General features: G+C 50.6%; 1 protein-coding gene across 2 annotated transcripts; it reads left to right on the top strand.

Annotated features, from left to right (window-relative positions):
* Window positions 1-13: 13 nt before the first annotated feature.
* LOC105472297 (CDK5 regulatory subunit associated protein 3) lies at window positions 14-21,103 on the top strand. Of its 2 annotated transcripts, XM_011725410.3 has the most exons (17): window positions 14-414; window positions 1,244-1,419; window positions 6,245-6,367; window positions 9,140-9,250; window positions 9,892-9,937; window positions 12,786-12,917; window positions 13,198-13,298; window positions 13,663-13,711; window positions 14,445-14,623; window positions 14,826-14,965; window positions 15,183-15,327; window positions 16,024-16,134; window positions 17,150-17,228; window positions 18,157-18,245; window positions 19,910-20,115; window positions 20,483-20,654; window positions 20,757-21,103. In XM_011725410.3, exons 1-17 carry the CDS (start codon window positions 129-131, stop codon window positions 20,820-20,822), a joined length of 2,211 nt encoding a protein of 736 aa, XP_011723712.3. In that variant the 5' UTR covers window positions 14-128; the 3' UTR covers window positions 20,823-21,103. The 2 variants fall into 2 exon arrangements, with proteins under 2 accessions (XP_011723712.3, XP_011723711.1); XM_011725409.2 differs by lacking the exons at window positions 14-414; window positions 1,244-1,419; window positions 6,245-6,367; window positions 9,140-9,250 and adding an exon at window positions 9,576-9,681.
* The last annotated feature ends 1,117 nt before the right edge of the window (window positions 21,104-22,220 follow it).

Genomic DNA, 22,220 nt, shown 5'->3' with positions numbered 1-22,220 from the left:
CCAAGCTCCTGGTGACTGCAGGCACTCCTGGGCTTGTGGCCACATCACTCCAATCTCTGCCTCCTTTGTTTTCACTTCTGTGGGTTTGGCTAAACTCCCTCCACCTCTCTCTTATAAGGATACTTGGGATGGCATTTAGGGTCCACCCCGATGATCCAGGATTCTCTCATCTCAAGATGTTTAACATAATCACGTGTGTAAAGAGTCTTTTTCCAAATAAGGTCACACTCATAGCTTCTGGAGATTTGACATGGTTATCTTTGCAGGGATCATTTTTCAGCCTTCCACATTCTTCATTCAGATCACCTCTCTGTATTGTCAGACGTAAGTGTGCTTCCCACATCCTTTTTCAGGGAAGGACTTGCTGCCGGGTCACAGAAGTGTGGTCAGCAGTTGGCCATCAGCTCCTTCAAGGTCTGTCTCAGCGATAGAAAGTCAACTTGCCCGAGGGCTACCATTCTGGGGCAGTGCACTTCTAGAAATATAAAGCCCAGCCATTTCAGCCCCATGAAGGACATTCTCGGGGCAATATTCACTCAGAGGCCCCCACCACATTGACTGAAGCTTTGCTGGGCCTGCAGTGCAGTTGAATTTCTGCCTCTGCCCAGTCCTGCTTCCATCTGGTTCCTCTCACAGGAAATGATTCCTAATAAACATCTTGCCCCCCCAAACACCACCTACTTCTGTAGAATGCAACCCATGACACAGACATTTCCATTTTTGCCAGTATGATGGAAGTGAAGTGGTCTTCCTCATGTTATTTATTTGTTCATTTATTTAGAGATGGAGTCTTGCTCTGTTTCCCAGGCTGGAGTGCAGTGGTGCCATCGTGGCTCACTGCAACCTTCACCTCCCAGGTTCAAGCGATTCTCCCACCTCAGCCTCCTAAGTACCTGGACTTACAGGTGTGCACCACTACACCCAGCTAATTTTTGCATTTTTAGTAGAGATGGGGTTTCACCATGTTGGACAAGTTGGTCTGGAACTCCTGACCTAAAGTGATCCACCCACCTCGGCCTCCCAAAGTGCTGGGATTACAGGTGTGCACCATTGCACCTGGCCCGTGTCCTTTATATTAGCATTTCCCTAGTGTACTGGATTTAATAGTGTCCCCGAAAATTCACATTCACTCAGAACCCCAGAATGTGACCTGCATTGGAAATAAGGTTTCCAGATGTGGTTTTCAGATGTAGTCATCCTGGGTTAGTGTAGGTCCTAAGGCTGAGGAGCAGTGTTCTTACAGGAAGAATGTCATGTGACAATGGAGACCATGTGACAATGGAGGTACCTGCAAGCCAAGGACACCAGGGCCTGCCAGCAGCCACAGAAGCCAGGAAAGAGGCACAGCATCTCCTCTGCAAGGAACCAACCATGCTGACACCTGGATTTCAGACTTCAAGCCTCCAGAACTGTGACAGAGTAAATTTCTTTCTTTCTTTTTTTTTTGCAGGGGTGGGGGGAACGGAGTCTTGCTCTGTCGCCCAGGCTGGAGTGCACTGGTGTGATCTCGGCTCACTGCACCCTCCACCTCCCGGGGTTCACGCCATTCTCCTGCCTCAGCCTCCTGAGTAGCTGGGACTACAGGTGCCCGCCACCACGCCCAGCTAATTTTTTGTATTTTTAGTAGAGACAGGGTTTCACTGTGTTAGCCAGAATGGTCTCGATCTCCTGACCTCAGGTGATCCACCCGCCTCAGCCTCCCAAAGTGCTGGGATTACAGGCGTAAGCCACTGTGCCAGCCCTGTGAGAGAGTAAATTTCTATGTTTTAAGCCACCCAATTTGTGATGATTTGTTACAACAGCTCTGGGAAACTAGACACCTTGTTTCTAGTAAGGTTGGACATCTTTTCATATATTTATTGATCATGTTCTCTGAAATGATCTTTCCTTCCTTCTTCCCTTCCTTCCTTCCTCTCTCTGTTTTTCTTTCTTTTTTTTTTTTTTCTGAGTCAGGGTCTCACTATGTTGTCCAGGTTGGTTTCGAACTCCAGGACTCAAGTGATCCTCCTGCTTCCACCTCCCAAAATACTGGGATTACAAGCATGAGCTACCATGCCCAGCCAAAATGATCATTTTTTTCAATGTAGAAAAACTTCTCCATCTCATCACATGAGAGTTGTCTTTCTAGTATCCGCTGACTTAAAAAAAAATCAATGTATTTATGGATCCCTGGCCCCTTTGCATAATTCTATTTATTTATTTATTTATTTATTTATTTATTTATTTATTTATTATTTTTATACACAGGGTCTCCCTCTGTCACCCAGACTGGAATACAGTTGCACAGTCATAGCTCACTGATGCCTCAAACTCCTTGGCTCAAGCGATCTTTCCACCTTTGCATAATTCTACAGCTTTCCAGGGACCTGCTTGCCCATTGGTTGGGAATCCTAACCTACGGGATTACATTTCAACCCTTTATGATGGACCTGAAGGTTCTTCAAGATCTCTCTTTGCCCATCTCTTCAGCCTAATTTCTCTCCACTCATCCCATAAACATCCATGTTCCCATAATAAACTTCTTCCTTCTGGAACAGCCATTCTCTCACCTCTGGGCTTTGTCCTTGCTTTTCCTTTTCCCCAGAATGACACCTGTCATTTCCCTTCCTCTTTTCTCTCCTCTCCCTTCTATTACAATTCATGCCATCCTGCAAGACTCAGCTCAAGTGTTACTTCTCCTAAGAGTCTGCTCTGGTGGTGTTCTGTCCTTCTCCCTTGCCTTTTCCCATGCTGAGTTGGGTACTCCTTCTCCTTCTTTCTGTTCCCTTAGCACTCTGAGCATCTCTGAGTGGACCTCTTATTTGCTTTATTATTATTATTTTTTTTGAGACTGGGTTTTGCTCTTGTTGCCCAGGCTGGAGTGCAATGGCATGATCTCGGCTCACCACAACCTCCACCTCCCAGGTTCAAGCGAATCTCCTGCCTCAGCCTCCCTAGTAGCTGGGATTACAGGCATGTGCCACCACGCCTGGCTAATTTTGTATTTTTAGTAGAGACAGGGTTTCTCCATGTTTTTCAGGCTGGTCTCGAACTCCTGACCTCAGGTGATCTGCCTGCCTTGGCCTCCCAAAGTGCTGGGATTACAGGTGCCTCTTATTTGCTTTGTATAGATTTTCTGAGCACCTTCTATGCATGAGCACAGTACTCTCACACTCTGTGATGACACACTCTGGAGATGCTGTCATGGGATTTGGAAAGTGGCGGGCCCCTCACTCAACATACTGCTACTTTCTTTGAGGCCTAGGACTGTGTCTTCGTGATAAGGTGCTCAGGGTGCATAACGTTGAACTCCATGGGAAAAGAGGCAAATGGATGGGTGGTTTGGTAGTGTCCTTGGTTTTCCTTCTCTTAGCAGATTAGATTCCCACTCCCTTCCATTATAAGTGTGATGAAATAATGAAGTACAGTGGCATCCTTAGGAGATGACACACAGGACCCATTTCATGAAGCCACCCAGGGAGTTCTTTTTCCCAGAAGACTAACAAAGGTGGAGGGATGAGGTGGCCAGGAGGGCATGGGTGGCCAGGGTTAAGGGTGCAATGAGTGGCCCCAGAGCATGACCCAGGTGACTGGCCCCACATAGATTTTCACTGGTCTGTACCAAACTTGTGAAGCTGACCACCCCTAATTTCTTCTCCCTGATTTCCTCCCTTCACTCCCAAGAGGCTCAGGGGATGTTGACTCCAAGTCCTGAGCTGTAGAGGAAAGGATGAGAGAAGGATCTGGGGACCTCGAACCTCTTGTCCCAAGACCAAGCAATCATGGTCCCCACTTATCACAACTACCACCATCATCAAATGCCTTCCTGCACACAGCCTTCCTTTATTATAAGCATCCATTAAGCTCCTGACACTCAATGTCAAGTGTCACGCCGGATGCTGGGGTTATAGAGATGAACAAGTCTGCTTTGGCTTCCCTGCCCACAGGTACTCGCAGATTAGGTGGGGAGACAGACTGAAAAAAGCAACACGCAGGGCATCGTGGCTCACGCCTGTAATCCCAGCACTTTGGGAGGCCAAGGTGGGTAGATCACAAGGTCAGGAGTTCAAGACCACCCTAGCCAACATGGTGAAACCCCGTCTCTACTAAAAATACAAAAATTAGCCGGGCATGGTGGCGTGTGCCTGTAATCCCAGCTACTTGGGAGGCTGAGGTAGGAGAATCGCTTGAACCCGAGAGGCGGAGGTTGCAGTGAGCTGAGATCGCGTCACTGCACTCCAGCCTGGGTGACAGAGCGAGACTCCGTCTCAAAAAAAAAAAAAGAAAGAAAGAAAAAAGCAACCAAGGCCAGGCGTGGTGGCTTACGCCTGTAATCCCAGCACTTTGGGAGGCCGAGGTGGGCGGATCACAAGGTCAGGAGATCGAGACCATGGTGAAACCCCGTCTCTACTAAAAATAGAAAAAATTAGCCGGGCGCAGGGGCGGGCGCCTGTAGTCCCAGCTACTCGGGAGGCTGAGGCAGGAGAATGGCGTGAACCCGGGAGGCGGAGCTTGCAGTGAGCCGAGATTGCGCCACTGCACTCCACTGCACTCCAGCCTGGGCGACAGAGCGAGACTCCGTCTCAAAAAAAAAAAAAAAGAAAAGAAAAAAGCAACCAAGGTTACACTCCACACAGCAAGAGGCCCAAGGCTGCTATGTTTCCAGAGCTTCCAGCCTGGCAGGCAGATACACCACACACACACAGGCACACACACCACACCCCATAGTCACTGTGGCTGTGAGCAGACACACAGACCATAAAGTAATAAAAATATAGCAGATAAAATAAATGAGTTATTTGAATGTCGAAGGTAAGCCTTCTTTTTATGGATATTGCGGGAGGATAAGTAATGGGCTCCCTTTCCCAGAATGGGGTGTGGTAAGAATGAACTTTGGAAAGGGGCAGGGCCTGCAGGGGTGGGAGTTCTAAGTGTCTGGCACAACAGCTGAGGAGAAAATAGGAATCAGGTCCAAGGGAGGAACAGATCTGAAGCTGTTGTGGCTGAGCCAAAGGGGCAGGCAGGGGTACAGGAGAAGCAAAGGCACATCACACAGAGAAGAAGAATGCAGGCTGGGGAGCCCAAAAGGCCTGGGTTTGAATCCCAGCCCACCAACTACCCACTGTACAATTTTCCTTTATTTTTATTTATTTATTTATTTATTGAGTCTCTCTGTTGCCCAGGCTGGGGTGCAGTGGCACAATCTTGGCTCATCGCAACCCCCACCTCCCAGGTTAAAGGGATTCTCCTGCCACGGCCTCCTAAATAACTGGAATTACAGGCATGCGCCACCACACCCATCTAATTTTGTATTTTTAGTAGAGATGGGGTTTCACCATGTTGGCCAGGCTGGTCTCAAACTCCTGACCTCAGGTGATCCACCCGCCTTGGCCTCCCAAAGTGTTGAGATTACAGGAGTGAGCCACTGCGCCCGGCCCACTGTATGATCTGTATGATTTTCTTTTCTTTTTCTTTTCTCTTATTTTTTATATTTTTTTATTTTTTTGAGATGGAGTCTTGCTCTGTCACCCAGACTGGAGTGCAGTGGTGCGATCTCGGCTCACTGCAACCTCCGCCTCCTGGGTTCAAGCAATTCTCCTGCATCAGCCTCCTGAGTAGCTGGGACTACAGGCAATGTGCCACCACACCCAGCTAATTTTTTGTGTTTTTAGTAGAGACGGAATTTCACCGTGTTAGCCAGGATGGTCTTGATCTCCTGACCTTGTGATCCGCCCGCCTCGGCCTCCCAGAGTGTTGGGATTACAGGCGTGAACCACCGTACCTGACCTACTGTATGATTTTCAACATGTTATGTAATTAATCTTTGGCTTCCTTGCCTTTAAAATCTGGTTAATGATGGTACCCACATTATAAGGTTGTTAGAAGAATCAAATTAGATAGGGCTTGTAAAACATTTAGATCTACACTGGCACGTGGACATGTTTATCACGTAATAAGCAAGCTAACAACAACAATAATGAATGGCAAGGCAGGCTGCCTACACAGTGCCTCAGGGCTCTGTGCTTCCTTGTCCAAAGCTGGCACAGCCCTGGTATATCCTCCCTCACCTCTCTACATGTGCTGCCCCTCTCCTAGGGTCCCATCTGCTAAATCAGCAGAGAACTGAGAGATTCCTGATCAGAAACCTACCATACCTCTCTCTGCCTCCTTCTAGCTGCTGGGAGCCCCAACGACTAAAGTCTCCTGAAGTAGACAGAGTCGATGCCCTGGATGCCAGACCAATTATGTGCTTATCTGCCCACAGGCCCTGAAGTTCCCTGTGGCCTTGGAAAAGTGTAGACACCCGCCAATGCTCGTACACTCTTTGAGAACACAGAAGCATGTGCCTTTGGCAGGCTCTCCCCCAGAGCCTCTGCAGTCAGCAGAGGTAGGTTCTGTCCCAGAGCCTCTGGCTTTAGGACAGCCTCCCTGGAGTCAGTAGCTGGGCAGAACTGTTCTCAAACATCCTTTTGCTCCACGTGAGTCACCTTGGGGAGCTGCGGGTGGGGTTTAAGGGCTGGTGGTCCTTGCTTCCATCAACTCACCTGGGCTGGGTCTTCCAGACCCGCCCTGTCCTGTTCTGCCCAGGAAGAGAGATAGATACACCTTGAGGGCAGGGCAGTGCCTTGCTTCTTGGGATGTCCCAGAGAGCCCCGAGCACATAGTTGGGGCCCAGTTAAGTGTCTGTTTAATCATGGAGGAGCCTGGGCAATTCCTACAGCCTGAGTCAGGCTGACTCAGATGGGAGCCAAATTCCCATGAAAGATCCCTGAAAAGGCCCTTAGTTCAGCCCTATGAGCCATTTTCAGAGCAGTTTTTCAATTTGTTCTATAATAATAATGATCATATATGATATATATATATATATATATTTTTTTTTTTTTTTGAAATGGAGTCTTACTCTGTTGCCCAGGCTGGAGTGCAGTGGCACAATCTCGGCTCACTGCAACCTCCACCTCCCAGGTTCAAGTGATTCTTCTGCTTCAGCCTCCTGAGTAGCCAAGTAGCTGGGACTACAGGCACCCACCACGCCAGGATGGTTTTTGGTTTTTTTTTGTTTGTTTTTATTTTTTTGTTTTGTTTTGTTTTTGATACAGGGTCTCACTCTGTCGCCCAGGCTGGAGTGCGGTGGCACAATCTCGGCTCACTACAACCTCCGCCTCCCGAGTTCAAGCAGTTCTCCTGCCTCAGCCTCCTGAGTAGTTGGGATTACAGGCATACGCCACCACACCCAGCTAATTTTTGTATTTTTAGTAAAGACGGGGTTTCACCATGTTGATCAGGCTGGTCTCGAACTCCTGACCTCGTGATCCACCCACCTCAGCCTCCTAAAGTGCTGGGATTACAGGCATGAGCTACCGTGCCTGGCGTGGTTTTTGTTTGTTTGTTTGTTTTAGAGATGGGATTTCACCATGTTGATCAAGCTGGTCTCAAATTCCTGACCTTGGGTGATCTGCCTGTCTTGGCCTCCCAAAAGTGCTGGGATTATAGGCGTGAGCCTCCACGCCTGGCCCATATATGATATTTCATATAGGGAGAGTTTACAAAGCATGAGAAATATATCTACAGTATGTTGTAAACTGTCATGAGTTACTAGTGTGTTTATTTATGCCTCTAAACAGAAATACCCTGAAATAGGATAGCTGTTATCTCCATGTGGGGAAACTGTGGCTATCAGATAGGGTATAGAAATGCTCCAAGACCTCACTGAGCAGAATCTAGGTCTTCCCGCTGCTGTATCACACTATGCATTTCAATCAAAAATTTACTAAGCCTCAAGTGTTGTGCTGTGGTGAGCAGGAGCTGGGGAAGGAATATTTAGAAATGGCACACTCAGGGCCGGGCGCGGTGGCTCATGCCTGTAATCCCAGCACTTTGGGATGCCAAGGTGGGTGGATCACGAGGTCGAGACCATCCTGGCTAACACGGTGAAACCCCGTCTCTACTAAAAATACAAAAACAAAATTAGCCGGGCGTGGTGGTGGGCACCTATAGTCCCAGCTACTCGGGAGGCTGAGGCAGGAGAATGGCGTGAACCCAGGAGGCAGAGCTTGCAGTGAGCCGAGATAGTGTCACTGCACTCCAGCCCCTACGACAGAGCAAGACTCCGTCTCAAAAAAAAAAAAAAGAAATGGCATACCCAGCTTTGTGAGATCCTGGGGAATCTGGCCTCAGCCCACCCTCCCTCCTTACCCTACCCACTTCTTGGCCAATCTCAAACTCTCCCTTAGCTTCAGCCACCATTCGGACCACAGATTAGCCAGCTTGTGACTCTCCAAGCTGTATCTCCAGCCCCGACAACTCCTTTGAACTCCAAAATTATAGACCCAAGTGCCTTCTGCACACTTTCCATCTGGGGGTATCTCAGCATTGCCAGACCAGGTTCAAAGCTAGACCCCCTCCTCCCCAACACCTGCTCAGCATCCTGCATTCCTGTCTCAGGTGGTGGCTTCCACCTAATCATCTAGGTGTCATCCTTGGTGTCTCTCTCCTCCACCTAAACAGCCAATCATATTGCCAAGTCCTATCCATTTTCCTCCTAAATATTCCTCAGATCCAGCCCTTCCCCTTCCTCCCTATACCTTGTGTCCCAGCTCAGGCTATAATCCCTCGATAACAACCTCCTTCCAGCCTCCCTGCCCCCAGTCTTATCTCCCATGCATTCATCATCCCAGCAGCCTATCTGTACAGGTTCCTCCCTGCCTCAAACCCCTTCTGTGATTCCTCTGTCTGAAGAGATGAAGTCCAAGTTCCTTAATGAGGCTCCCTTTGATATGACCTTTCCACCTTTACAGCCTCTCCTCTAGCCACTCGGGCCTGCCCGCAGAGTCGACTTCATCTTGAAATTTTTCATTTTGTAACAAAGGGCCATGCATTTCCATTTTGCACTGGACCTCACAAATTACGTTGCCCGTCCAGCCTGCCTGTTGTTGCTTGCACCCCTCTTGCAGTTTGTGGCCACCTAAGCTGTGTCTCTGTAGTCTCCTCCATCTAAAACTCCTCTTCCCACATCACCCAGCTATCTTCAGCAAACTCCTCTTCCCACATCACCCAGCTATCTTCAGCTGTTCGTTTAGACTCCATGTAGGTGTTCTCTTTGGGACGTCTCACTGATCCTCCTCCTTCCCCTTCCCTGCCCTAATCGCCCAACACGTTGCAGGTGCTCAACCATGTCTACTTGAGAAACTTAATGAGAAGGCAAAGCATGACAAGTGCCACAAGAGACCTGTACACTGCTCTGGATGGTAAAGTGACGCAAGAAGGGAAGAAGGCATTTGCAACGGCCTCCCAGATCGGCGCTAGGACCCCGCCAGCAGACACCTCAATCCGCACGGAGAGGACCCAGTGCCCGCCTGGGGAAGCTGCTGCCAAGCTGGGCTCTCGGGCGCCGCCTGCCTCAATCGCACGGCCGCTGCAGCGCACCCCCGCCAGTCCCCGGCCGTGAGCCCGCCTCGCGTCTCCGATTGGCTGTCTCCATTCTCCCGCCCCTCCCGAGCTCAGCCTTTTGGAGCCTTGGGGTGGGCGGGGCTGGAGGCCTGAGTGGAGCGTATACCCTGATTGGCTGTACGGAAGGCGGCGACGTGGCCGAAGGAAGCCCGTTTGTGTCTAAACTGAGGCTCGGCCGTAACGCCACTGGATTGGTGGTGGGGGGGGGGCGGGCCAGAGTCTCCGGCCTGAAGCGGAAGTGGAGGAAAGATGGAGGTGTGGGGACAGGAGCTGGGTGTGCTGGGAACTGGCCGCGGACCCCTAACCTATGTCCCCGGTCTCCCTCCGGGCGCGGCTCAACCCAGCCCATCGCTCTGGCCTTGTTCTGGCCCTGCAGGGTGGTGGTTGGGACCGTGAAATAAGCGCGCGAGTGGCTCGTCCTCCCAGCCGCGCTCACGCCCCCCTCCCCACCGTGTTTCCCTCCAGGACCATCAGCACGTGCCCATCGACATCCAGACCAGCAAGCTGCTCGGTAGGAGGGGGCGCCACCGCTTAGCTGGCTGTCGGGGGGAGGCGTGTTCGTTGCCCCCTGTGTCCAACAGCTGGGAGCTCTGACGCCTGAAAGCCGGGGTCGAGGTGCTGACCACTGGCTTCGTTCTACGCCCCACGTGTGGCCAGACCTGCTTCCCTGAGAGCAGCCGGAAGGAACCATATGTAGAGTCTGTTTGACCTGTGTTTTCTCCTTTAATAACATATGTTATCTATCATTCAGGGATAGGATAAATGACTCGCTTTAAAAACAGTCGACCACGGCCGGGCGCGGTGGCTCATGCCTGTAATCCCAGCACTTTGGGAGGCCGAGGCTGGCGAATCACCTGAGGTCGGGAGTTCGAGACCAGCCTGACCAACCTGGAGAAACCTTGTCTCCATGTCTCCATGACTAAAAATACACAGACACAAACACAAAATTAGCCGGACTTGGTGGCACATGTCTGTAATCCCAGCTACTCGGGAGGCTGAGGCGGGAGAATCGCTTGAACCCAGGAGGCAGATGTTGCGGTGAGCCGAGATCTCACCATTGTGCTCCAGCCTGGGCAGCAAGAGCGAAACTCCATCTCAAAAATAAAACAAAAAACAGTCAACCGGCCGGGCGCGGTGGCTCAAGCCTGTAATCCCAGCACTTTGGGAGGCCGAGATGGGCGGATCAGGAGGTCAGGAGATCGAGACCATCCTGGCTAACACGGTGAAACCCCGTCTCTACTAAAAAATACAAAAAACTAGCCGGGCGAGGTGGCGGGCGCCTGTAGTCCCAGCTACTCGGGAGGCTGAGGCAGGACAATGGCGTAAACCTGGGAGGTGGATGGAGCTTGCAGTGAGCTGAGATCCGGCCACTGCACTCCAGCCCGAGCGACACAGCGAGACTCCGTCTCAAAAAACAAAAAACAAAAAAACAGTCAACCACTAAGTGGCACATTTGGAACTTAAGTCTGTCTGACCCACTGTCCATGCCCTTTGCATTAGGCCAGAAAAAAAAAAAAAAACACCCCTCATTTAAAAATCTTCACCTCCCACTTGATTTTAGGAGGAAGAGAGACCTAAGACCCAGTTGGAAATGAAGACCTTTTAGTGTCCAGGCCATCTCCAGGTTATCTGTATGGGGCCTGCATGCTTCCTCCCCAGTTCATAATCAGGGAAGGCCTCTTTGTCTGATCACAGCTCCTGGCATTTTAAAATGCTTATTGGATTCATGGATTTGATGCCAGTCTTGTCCTTAAGATGGTATCTGACGGCCGGGCGCAGTGGCTCAAGCCTGTAATCCCAGCACTTTGGGAGGCCGAGACCATCCTGGCTAACATGGTGAAACCCTGTCTCCACTAAAAAATACAAAAAAAGGCCGGGCGCGGTGGCTCAAGCCTGTAATTCCAGCACTTTGGGAGGCCGAGACGGGCGGATCACGAGGTCAGGAGATCGAGACCATCCTGGCTGACACAGTGAAACCCCGTCTCTACTAAAAAATACAAAAAAACTAGCCGGGCGAGGTGGCGGGCGCCTGTAGTCCCAGCTACTCGGGAGGCTGAGGCAGGAGAATGGCGTGAACCCGGGAGGCGGAGCTTGCAGTGAGCCAAGATCACGCCACTGCACTCCAGCCTGGGTGGCAGAGCGAGACTCTGTCTCAAAAAAAAAAAAAAAAAAAAAAAGATGGTATCTGACTACCCCAGTCCATTGCTTCTAGTTCTGTGACATCAACATAATTTTTCTTTCTGAAAACTTTACAGGAATATAGCAGAGGGAGTATAACTGATACTAGTGTGGGACCCCAGTGTTTGACTGGTTGGCAGAGTACAGGTTCTGAATTCACCACTCTGTGGGTCCATTTAGTCTGTCCTGCTTGGTGGCCATGAGGGGCTTCTTTAGCCTCCCTTCAGATTTGTACTGGCCCTTCAGCCCATGTGCAGTCTTGCTGTGTGAGCTTGTTCTTGGTCATGAAAAGGACCAATAAAATGACTACCATTCATTGAGGGTTTGTTTTGTACCAGGTGCCGTTTTAGGCACTTAACATGATAAAAATGATCACTATGATTTTTTGAGTCCTTGCCATGTCTTAGGCACACTGTTCAGTGTTTTACCTGCATTCCCCTTTCTAGTCAGTGTCTTATTATTCCCCATTTTACATGTGGGAAAACTGAGGCACAGAATAGTAGACTTGCTCAAGAAACTTGATAACAATAACTAGAACCCAGGACCATCTGACCACAAAGCTCAGCTCTTAGCTCTCACTGAGGAAATATGCATGGCTCTGAAGCCACAAATCTGGGCCCAGACTTTGAGAGGTCAGTCCCATTGGTATTCACATGTACAGGGTGGCACTTCACTGTTCACAATAGAGTCATGTTATCTAGTCCTTAGGGCGCTGTAGGTATTAGAGGCTTTGCAGCTGTTCATTCATCCGGTACTTGGCATAACCATCTTGCATTTTCCATTGTCATGGTTAATCCCAGCCCTGAGGAAATGGAAGTTGAGCAGCATCCTCTGTCAGGAAGAAAGATATAATTACCCATAGAAGCAAAAATATTATGGGGAATTGAGAATGGTCAAAAGTGGCACTTTCATGTCAGGACCAATTGAAACTTTGTGTTATCCCTGTGTTGAGGCAATTGCTCTATAAAAATCACACTGCTAATGAAGTCAGATTGTCAGAGCCTGTATAGCCCCAGGCATCTCTTTGGGCTTGTCTTTATTCCCATCTTTCCAGAACCCCATACTTTATTAATCAATGTAAAGACAACTTTTAGACTATTTTCAGTGTATTTCACTCCCATTAGTGAAGGAATTTTGGTGATGTGAATGGGAATACTCCAGTTTGGGTGCTTCTCATGTAGATTGGCTGGTGGACAGAAGGCACTGCAGCCTGAAATGGCAGAGTCTGGTGCTGACGATCCGAGAGAAGATCAATGCTGCCATCCAGGACATGCCAGAGAGCGAAGAGATTGCGCAGCTGCTGTCTGGGTCCTGTGAGTGCTTAGGGGCTGTCACTGGAGTCCCTTCTTTGCTGAGGTAGTATGTATCAGCTGAGCTACTCCCTTGTTATGTAGACACCAGGGCTGGCCTTTAGAGAGGGAGCAATTTTTATTTGAGGTATAGATGCTGGCTTCTTCCACTATGATATGATGAAAGGAAGAGCTACACACTAAAGTTACTGGCAGTATATTATACATGAATCAGCCACCTGCAGTGCCCAGAGTAGGTGAGGAAGATATTTTAGTTCTCAAAATCCTGTCTCTTGCTCTCTAGACATTCACTACTTTCACTGCCTAAGAATCGTGGACCTTCTCAAAGGCACAGAGGCCTCCACAAAAAATATTTTTGGCCGATACTCTTCACAGCGGATGAAGGCAAGTGTGGGCCAAGGGCTGGTAGTATGTGCCTGGGGACATCCAGTCCAAGGAGTCATAGCCTGTGTTGTCTCTCTGAGGCTCCAGTGGAGATGCCTACATAGAATATTTCCTGAACTTTTGCTCTGTCTCTATAGCTTATTCCAAAGTGGATCCTATCCCTGAGTTTAATTTTCAAACCCACTGCTTTAGGGATCGCCTGCACTCTTAAAGTGGGTGGTCCAGCCAGTAGAGTTGAAAGGACAAGGAGTTTGTGTTTGATGTAACATGAAGGCTGGGAAAACTTCCCCTGTTTAGGGATTGAGCTGGGATGTGGCTGTTGAGTGCTTTTCTGGCTTAACATCATCTTTCTGTTCTTACTCAGGATTGGCAGGAGATTATAGCCCTGTATGAGAAGGACAACACCTACTTAGGTAAAGTGGCCTAGCCTGGGAGCCCCGGTATCCATGGGAAAGCCCACTGAGAGTTCTGAGATACCAGGCTTATAGGAGGCACAGTCTGTGAGTGGGAAGAGACTGGAGTGTAGATGTTGCCTATTTGTAGGTGGTAAAATCAATTGTTTTTGATGGAATTGATTTTCCCACCTACAAATTGATTTTCCACTGGGTGGAGTGCTGGGGGAAGGAAGAGGTTCAGGCTGGTAGTGGGCATTCACCGTGCCTCAGCGAGCAGGCATGTGTGGGTCCTCCACCACTCACCTCTTCTTGGTAAGCGGGAGTGTGCTGCCCACCCCCACCCCCGCACCCCCATTCTACACAAGACAGAAGAGGCACAGGTTTTCCTAGGAGCAATATCAAGTGCCTGAGAGAGAGCAACTAAAGGACTAACTGTGTTTGGGTTGGGTTTAGTATAAATAGTAATGATCGCTAATATTTACTGAGCATCTACTAAACGCAAGGAATTGTGCTTGGTGTGTCGTCTGGATTCTCTCTTGCATCTTCGTGATAAATGTTATTGTCGCTGTTTTACAGATGAGCGTTGGATTAGAGGGGTTAAATAACTTGTCTTAGGCTCCACAGCTGGGAACAGGCGGTGCTGGGAAGCTGACCTCATGCTCTTCACTACCACAAAGGGGGTGTGTGCATGCTGGGGCCTGCCTGCCTCATAGGGGGGTGTCCTGGGCTGAATTTCTTGGGCCCTTCTCAGTGGAACTCTCTAGCCTCCTGGTTCGGAATGTCAACTATGAGATCCCCTCACTGAAGAAGCAGATTGCCAAGTGCCAGCAGCTGCAGCAAGAATACAGCCGCAAGGAGGAGGAGTGCCAGGCAGGGGCTGCTGAGATGCGGGAGCAGTTTTACCACTCCTGCAAGCAGTATGGCATCACGGTGAGCAGCGGCAGCCTCTTCGAAGCCAGAGGACACCTGGGCCCCTGCTTGTCTTCCTCTGACCCCGTCTGACTCCTCAGCCCGGTTGCGTCCCCTTTGGGCCAGTGTCTTACTTTTCTTCAGTCTTTGGATGTTTTCTTCAATCTGTTGGACTCCACCTCTCACCGCTTCTGTCTCACTCCCCATCTTCTCCCCTCTGTAGGGCGAAAATGTCCGAGGAGAACTGCTGGCCCTGGTGAAGGACCTGCCGAGTCAGCTGGCTGAGATTGGGGCAGCGGCTCAGCAGTCCCTGGGGGAAGCCATCGACGTGTACCAGGCCTCTGTGGGGTTTGTGTGTGACAGGTAAAGAGGCCTCAGCTTCTCCTGGTGGGCGTGCTTTGCCTGTGTTCCCCAGCTCATGTCCCTTCTCCAATTGTCTTTTTCCCATATAACATTTGAACTCTTTTTACACACCTGAACCTGTGGGGGCCTTGCCCATTTGACCATGTGGCTCAGGCCAAAGGCCAGTGTTGGCCTCATGCATGGTCTGCAGGAGAGTCAGTTGTGTGCTCTGTTGAAGCCCCACAGAGGAGGTGTTGCCAATGCTGCGGTTCGTGCAGAAGCGGGGAAACTCAACGGTGTATGAGTGGAGGACAGGGACAGAGCCCTCTGTGGTGGAGCGACCCCACCTCGAGGAACTTCCTGAGCAGATAGCAGAGGACGCGGTAAGATGGGCCTTGTGATGAGCTGTGGGAGTGTAGTGGGAGCTGCTTGTCCCCTCCCCACCCCCAACAGCCCAACCCAAGACCCAGAGGGAAGAAAGGGGATTTGTGTGAGAATGACTGTAGGTAGAAGGGCCCAGGAGGCCCTACTCCTTTATTTTTCTGAGTATAGGTGAGTGAGTGCCACAGAGGTTTTGCAAGGTGGTTCAGTTTGAACTGGGAGCCTCCATCATGTGAGCTCTCTGAAGATGGGCTTTCTTTGGGGGAGCTTAGAGGCCACTGCATTTGAACAGTGTGCTCTCTACAGAAGCAGCTGAGGCCTTTGGGAAGGCAGTCCCCCCCTCCTTTTTAATTAATTTATTTTGGAGACTGGGCCTTGCTCTGTTGCCCAGGCTGGAGTCCGGTGGCATGATCTCAGCTGACTGCAACCTCTGCGTCTCAGCCTCAAGCGATCCTCCCAAGTCAGCCTCCCAAGAAGCTGGGATTACAGTCATGCGCCACCACTCCTAGCTAATTTTTTATTAACATCTTTGTAGGGATAGGGTTTTGCCATATTGCCCAGGCTGGTCTGAAACTCCTGGGCTCAAACAATCCCCTCTCCTCAGCCTGCCAAAGTGCTGGGGTTACAGACATGAGCCACCACGCCTGGCCCTTTTTAAATCCATCTTCCATGAGCTAACACTCTCTTTCCCTTTCCAGATTGACTGGGGCGACTTTGGGGTAGAGGCAGTGTCTGAGGGGACTGACTCTGGCATCTCTGCCGAGGCTGCTGGAATCGACTGGGGCGTCTTCCTGGAATCAGATTCAAAGGTGAGGAGGCCTTCTCAGTCTGTCTCTCTGATTACTACTCTAACCATCAGAAAAGTGTCATTTGTGTCTGTAAAGGCATCACTTGAAGTTCATAGCTCTAAGACCAGGTATAGTCCAAGGGAGGCAGAGTTTCACACCTTACATGTCAGGGTTTTGTTTTGTTTTTTGAGGCAGTCTCATTCTGCCCCTCAGGCTGGAGTGCAGTGGCGCAATCTCCGCTCACTGCAACTTCCGCCTCCCAAGTTCAAGTGATTCTCCTGCCTTAGCCTCCCAAGTAGCTGGGATTATAGGCACCCACCATCACACCCTGCTAATTTTTGTATTTTGGTAGTTTGTTTGTTTTTTGAGACAGTGTCTCACTCTGTCACCTAGGCTGGAGTGCAGTGGTGCGATCTCGGCTCACTATAAGCTCTGCCTCCCAGGCTCATGCCATTCTCCTGCCTCAGCCTCCTGAGTAGCTGGGACTACAGGCGCCCGCCACCACACCCTGCTAATTTTTTTGTATTTTTAGTAGTGACGGGGTTTCACCATGTTGGCCACGATGGTCTCAATCTCCTGACCTCGTGATCCACCTGCCTCAGCCTCCCAAAGTGCTGGGATTATAGGCGTGAGCCACCACGCCCGGCTAATTTTTGTATTTTTGATAGAGTTGGGGTTTCGCCATGTTGGCCATGCTGGTAACTCCTGACCTCAGGTGATCCACCTGCCTTGGCCTCCTGAGGTGCTGGGATTACAGGCGTGAGCCACCGCACCCAGCCCATGTCAGAGTTAAATTTTGGTGTCCTTTTTCCTGCCTGGTGTCTGGTGCAGGATGTAGGGGTATAGGCAGGTGGGAACACTACAGAGCAGGGATGATGGGCCCTACTGCCATCTTTGCCACCTAACTCAGGGCTGCAAGTCCTTAATAGAGTTGGAACGTGCAGCCATTGACCTCATCAAGGGCTTTGGTTTATTCTGGCTCCTTGGCTCAAGAAAATTCTCCCACCATTGCTGTGGTTCTTTGCTCTCCTTCCAGGACCCTGGAGGTGATGGGATAGACTGGGGTGACGATGCTGTTGCTTTGCAGATCACAGTGCTGGAAGCAGGAACCCAGGGTAAGTGCACTATCCCCTGCAGCCCTGGCAAAAGTGGGGTGCTCAAGGGCCCCCAGGTGTCTAGAAACAGAAAAAAAATGCAGCACCAAGATGAGGCTTCTCGCACGTTTAACTGTTTCTGAAAACCTTGATGAGGATGTGAGTTGAGGGGGACCAAGAGAGGTTCTTTCTTTTTTTTTTTTTTTGAGACAGAGTTTCACTCTTGTTGCCCAGGCTGGAGTGCAATGGCGTATCAGCTCACCGCAACCTCCACCTCCTGGGTTCAAGCGATTCTCCTGCCTCAGCCTCCCAAGTAGCTGGGATTACAGGCATACACCACCATACCCAGCTAATTTTATATTTTTTTAGTAGAGACAGGGTTTCTCCATGTTGGTCAGGCTGGTCTCAAACTCCTGACCTCAGGTGATCCGCCTGCCTTGGCCTCCCAAATGCTGGGATTACAGGTGTGAGCCACTGCGCCTGGCCCAAGAGAGGTTCTTAAAAGTTGAGAGCTTAGAAACTCTCAACTTTTTAGAGACCAAATGTGGGCCAGCTGTTATGGTAGGAGGGTGCTAGGGGGGTCAGGGGGCACTGGAGTGTGACGTGACCCCCGCCCCAGCAGCCGAGAAAATGTAGTGGTGTCTGAGCCACTAGAGGGCGGTGCAGGATGAAACTTTACTTCCTACCGTCCACCAGAACAGAGAACCCGCCTTTCTACCCCTCTGAACCCAGCTCTAGTCCTTCTCTCAGGCTGGGGGTTGAAAAGTGGTACCTGATTAGAGCTGAGACACCTGGGACAAGGTACCCTTCTCCCTTGGATTGGAACAGGAAGTGGCTTTAGCACAGTGAGTCTGTCCGTATTGATCCTCCAGGGCTTCTCAAACTTGAGGGTCTTTTCCTTCTCCAGTCCTCTGATCCTTTATCACTTCTCTGTCTCTCTTCCTGGCAGCTCCAGAAGGTGTTGCCAGGGGCCCAGATGCTCTGACACTTCTTGAGTACACTGAGACCCGGAATCAGTTCCTTGATGAGCTCATGGAGGTACTATCATCTCTGGGAGATGCAGGGGGAGGCATGGCACCAGCACAGGTGGCCTCACTCCGGACGCCTGACCTGACCCTCCTGTTTGTGTGAAGGGTGTGAGTGCTTTCTGTGTCCTGCAGCAGGAACCTCACATATTAGATGCCTCCCGTTCATCCAGTTACTTATCAGGTACCTCCTAGGCACCAGGCACTGTCTTAGGCACCAGAACTTAGGTGGTGAATAAGACAGGTAAAGTCCTTGACCTCATGGAGCTTATATTCTAATGGGGAATGCAGACTCGAAGAAGATAAATAAAATTTGCAGGATGCTAGATGGTACTAAGTGCCACAGAGAAAAAGAAAGCAGGGAAGGATGACGAGATGTTGGGAAGGGCTATAGTTTTGTATCTGGTGGTCAGGGAAGGCCTCAGAGAAGGTGACCTGTAATCAAGACTGCAGGCGGTGCAGAGAGAACCATGCAGATGTCTGGCAGAAGGGCTTCCCAGGCAGAGAGAGCAACTGCAGAGGTCTCGAGGTGGGAGCAGGCCTTGCACAGTTGACCAGCAACATGGAGGCTGGTGTGGCTGAGGAGGGAGAGCTGGTGGGTAGTAGAAGAGCTCAGAAAAACAGCATCTGAACTTTGGTTTGCCTCTTAGTGACCTGGGAAGCTGTTGGAGGTTTTGGGCAGGTTAGGAACGTGATCTCATTTGTATTTAAGCACGATCCCTGTGGCTGAGGTGTTGAGCAGCCCAGCGTAAGGAGCCAGCATTCTTGGACCTTTGTTAAAGGGCTGGGAGGATGGGGTCCTGTCTTTGTTAATCTCTGTATCTGCTCCCTTCCCAGTAGCCTGCTGGTTCAGAGAGCCTCCTGAAAGTTCTGTCCTCACCCAGTTCCCTCCTCTTTCTGCCCAGAGGCTCCTCCCGGCTTCGAGGGGAGAGGACAAAAGATATCTGTCAAGTTTTAATGGCAGAATAGGATTGATAAGATAATGTGACTGGCTCTTGTATTCTTTTCAGCTTTGCCTTAATCCAGTGCTTCTCAAACATGTATTTCTGTTCCCTGAATCTCATTCCTCCCATGGAGACAAAATAAATATCTTCCCTGGGCAGAGAGAACCCTTTGAGTCTCTGTATTCTCAGTTATCTGATCCCAGGCTGGGAGAAAGGACCGAGGTCTGGGGTTAGGCTGAGAAAGGAGTGGGGGACTGAAGGGTGACAGTAGTCTCTCCGAGCGCTTACAGTGTTCAGAGGAAATAACCCCACCTTACCTAGAGTCTAGCCCTCATGTCTCATTTTTGCATTTCAAGTAGTCTAAGGGCTTAGATTCTGAGTTCTTTTCTCAGTTTGAACCAATTTATCTTTTTTCTTTCTTCCTTTTTTTTTAAAAAGAGTTTCTCTGTCACCCAGTTGAGTGCAGTGGAGCAATCATAGCTCACTATAACCTCGAACTCCTGGGCTCAAGTGATCCTTCTGCCTCAGCCTCCTGAGTAGCTGGAATTACAGGCATGCACTACCATGTTTGGCTAATTTTTAAAATTTTTTTAGAGACAGGGTCTCACTATTTCCCAGGCTGGTCTTGAAATCCTGGCCTCACGTGATCCTCCCGCCTCGGCCTTCCACAGTGCTGGAATTGCAAGTGTGAGCCATCAGGTACAGCCTGAACCAATTTTTCTTCTGTCCTCAGCTTGAGATCTTCTTAGCCCAGAGAGCAGTGGAGTTGAGTGAGGAGGCAGACGTCCTGTCTGTGAGCCAGTTCCAGCTGGCTCCGGCCATCCTGCAGGGCCAGACCAAAGAGAAGATGGTTACCATGGTGTCAGTGCTGGATAATCTGATAGGCAAGCTCACCAATCTTCAGCTGCAACACCTGTTTATGATCCTGGCCTCACCAAGGTCTGGCTTCCCCTTGATGCAAGGCTCTGCCATCTTGAGCAACTCTGCCTCCTTGTATTCCTCCTCTTGTTCCACGACCCCTTAGACCCCGTCCCTGCCTCCTGGCTGTTGCCATCCACTGGGGATAGGGGTTCTCTTTGGGGCAAGAGGGGGTGGTTTGATATATACAGGAAGAATCTGCTTGCTTCCTGAGTAGGACAGGGGAACTGGGAGTGGGTTTTCCTTAAAAGGAAGGAAAGGGTTTAAGGATATGAGGGTAAGCGGCCAACTGGGGGTTTGGTTTCCGAGCCTCTCACCTCCCCAGCAGCTGAATGGGAATGCTCAGGGTGCACAGCTACCCCAGCACTCACCTGAGTGCCCCGCACAGGTATGTGGACCGAGTGACTGAATTCCTCCAGCAAAAACTGAAGCAGTCCCAGCTGCTGGCTTTGAAGAAAGAGCTGATGGTGCAGAAGCAGCAGGAGGCACTTGGGGAGCAGGCGGCTCTGGAGCCCAAGCTGGACCTGCTGCTGGAGAAGAGCAAGGAGCTGCAGAAGCTGGTGAGATGGGAAAGGGAGGCCTGCCAGTGGGAGGACTCCCAATCTGTGCAGAGCGAGGCCCTGAACACCCCTGCTTCCGCCCACTTGGTATCACTATTTCAGATTGAAGCTGACATCTCCAAGAGGTACAGCGGGCGCCCTGTGAACCTGATGGGAACCTCTCTGTGACACCCTCCGTGTTCTTGCCTGCCCATCTTCTCAGCCTTTGGGCTGAAGATGATAGCCAGGGCTGATGTTTTGAGGCCCTTCAAGGCAAAAGATCAGGCCAACTGGAAGATGGAAAGCCACAGGAAGGAAGCAGTACCTGATGGTGATCTTGGCATTCTTCATGTTCTCTACAAGAAGCTGTGGTGATTGGCCCTGTGGCCTGTCAGGCAAAAACCACAGCTGCTCCTTCTAGTTAGTATAGCAGACTTAATAAAAGAGGAAAAAAACTCTTGCTTCAGTACTGACAGTTCCTTATGCTGCTTCTCCGAGCCTGCAGTTGAGGCTCCACACCCGTTTTTGTGGGGTTCTTGATCCTGTGGGCTCCCCGGGCCATCAGCTGTCACTGTGGATCCCCAAGTTGAGGACTTTTCCTCTTTGCTTCTGGTGATAAGGAGGACCCCAGACCTACAAATGGTTCAGCAGGGGGCTCTGGGATGGCTGTGTGTGGGCCCCTTTCCATGACCAGGCCCAGGCTCCCCGACTCAGGCCAGAAGCCCAGGGGGAGCAGTCAAGCAGAAGCCTTGTTGGAGCCGGCAAAGCTGTATTTTCCTTTTAGTCACAGCTTACCTCCAGGCAGAGGGAAATGCGGTTTGGGGAGGAAGGGTCCGATAAACAAGGTGGAGACAGGAGCTGTCACCTTCCCTGGCTGCCTGTCCACTTCCTGCCCATAACTGCCCGCTCTGTGATCGGATAGAGCCCACCCCAGAGTAGCAGCCCTCTCCCAAGCCACCTACCCATCCCCATTTCCCAGGAAGGGTAGGGGTTGGGGGTGGCCGGCAATTCGATTTTAATTTCATAGCAGAGCAGTTGATTCATGGCTCTTTGTCGCTGGCGTTGACTCCCGTAATGACTTTCCATCAAAATGAAAAGTGGAGTGACACCACTCATTATTCCTGCTGCTTGTTATCTCAGTTCTGGGGAGGGCCGCCCCCTCCCTGCTGCCTTTCAGCCGCCCTGGACAGTGAGTGATGGCCCCTATTAATCACCGACCCCGCGGACTCCGGCGGACATACGCTATCCAAAGGAGAGAGAGATAAGGCAGCATGAACTGCTCGAAGCCGTTCCTATCAATTAATGTCAACCCACCACTTCCCCCCAATCTTTGCCTGGTCACCTCCTTTTGGGGGATCGGGGCCGAAATGAGAAGTCCAGGAATTGAAAAAGGAAAAATACTGGTGTTGAACGTGGAGGTAAGACTCCGCAGACTAGCAGAGTCTAGAAGAGGTGAGTGGACTGCACTCTGGCCTCAGAGCTCAGGAGGGAGGCTCTTGGCCTAGTGAACTGCCTGCTGCTCTTGGTCCCTCTCCCTCTGGGAGAATGCCTGCTAGCTCCTACCCCACCTGTTCCGCTGCTGGCTCT

This window comes from Macaca nemestrina, chromosome 17 (assembly GCF_043159975.1).
Source record: "Macaca nemestrina isolate mMacNem1 chromosome 17, mMacNem.hap1, whole genome shotgun sequence".
In the NCBI taxonomy this organism is placed as follows: domain Eukaryota; kingdom Metazoa; phylum Chordata; class Mammalia; order Primates; family Cercopithecidae; genus Macaca; species Macaca nemestrina.
The sequence above is the reverse complement of the archived record's forward strand: the minus strand, read 5'-3'. Positions and strand labels throughout refer to the sequence as shown.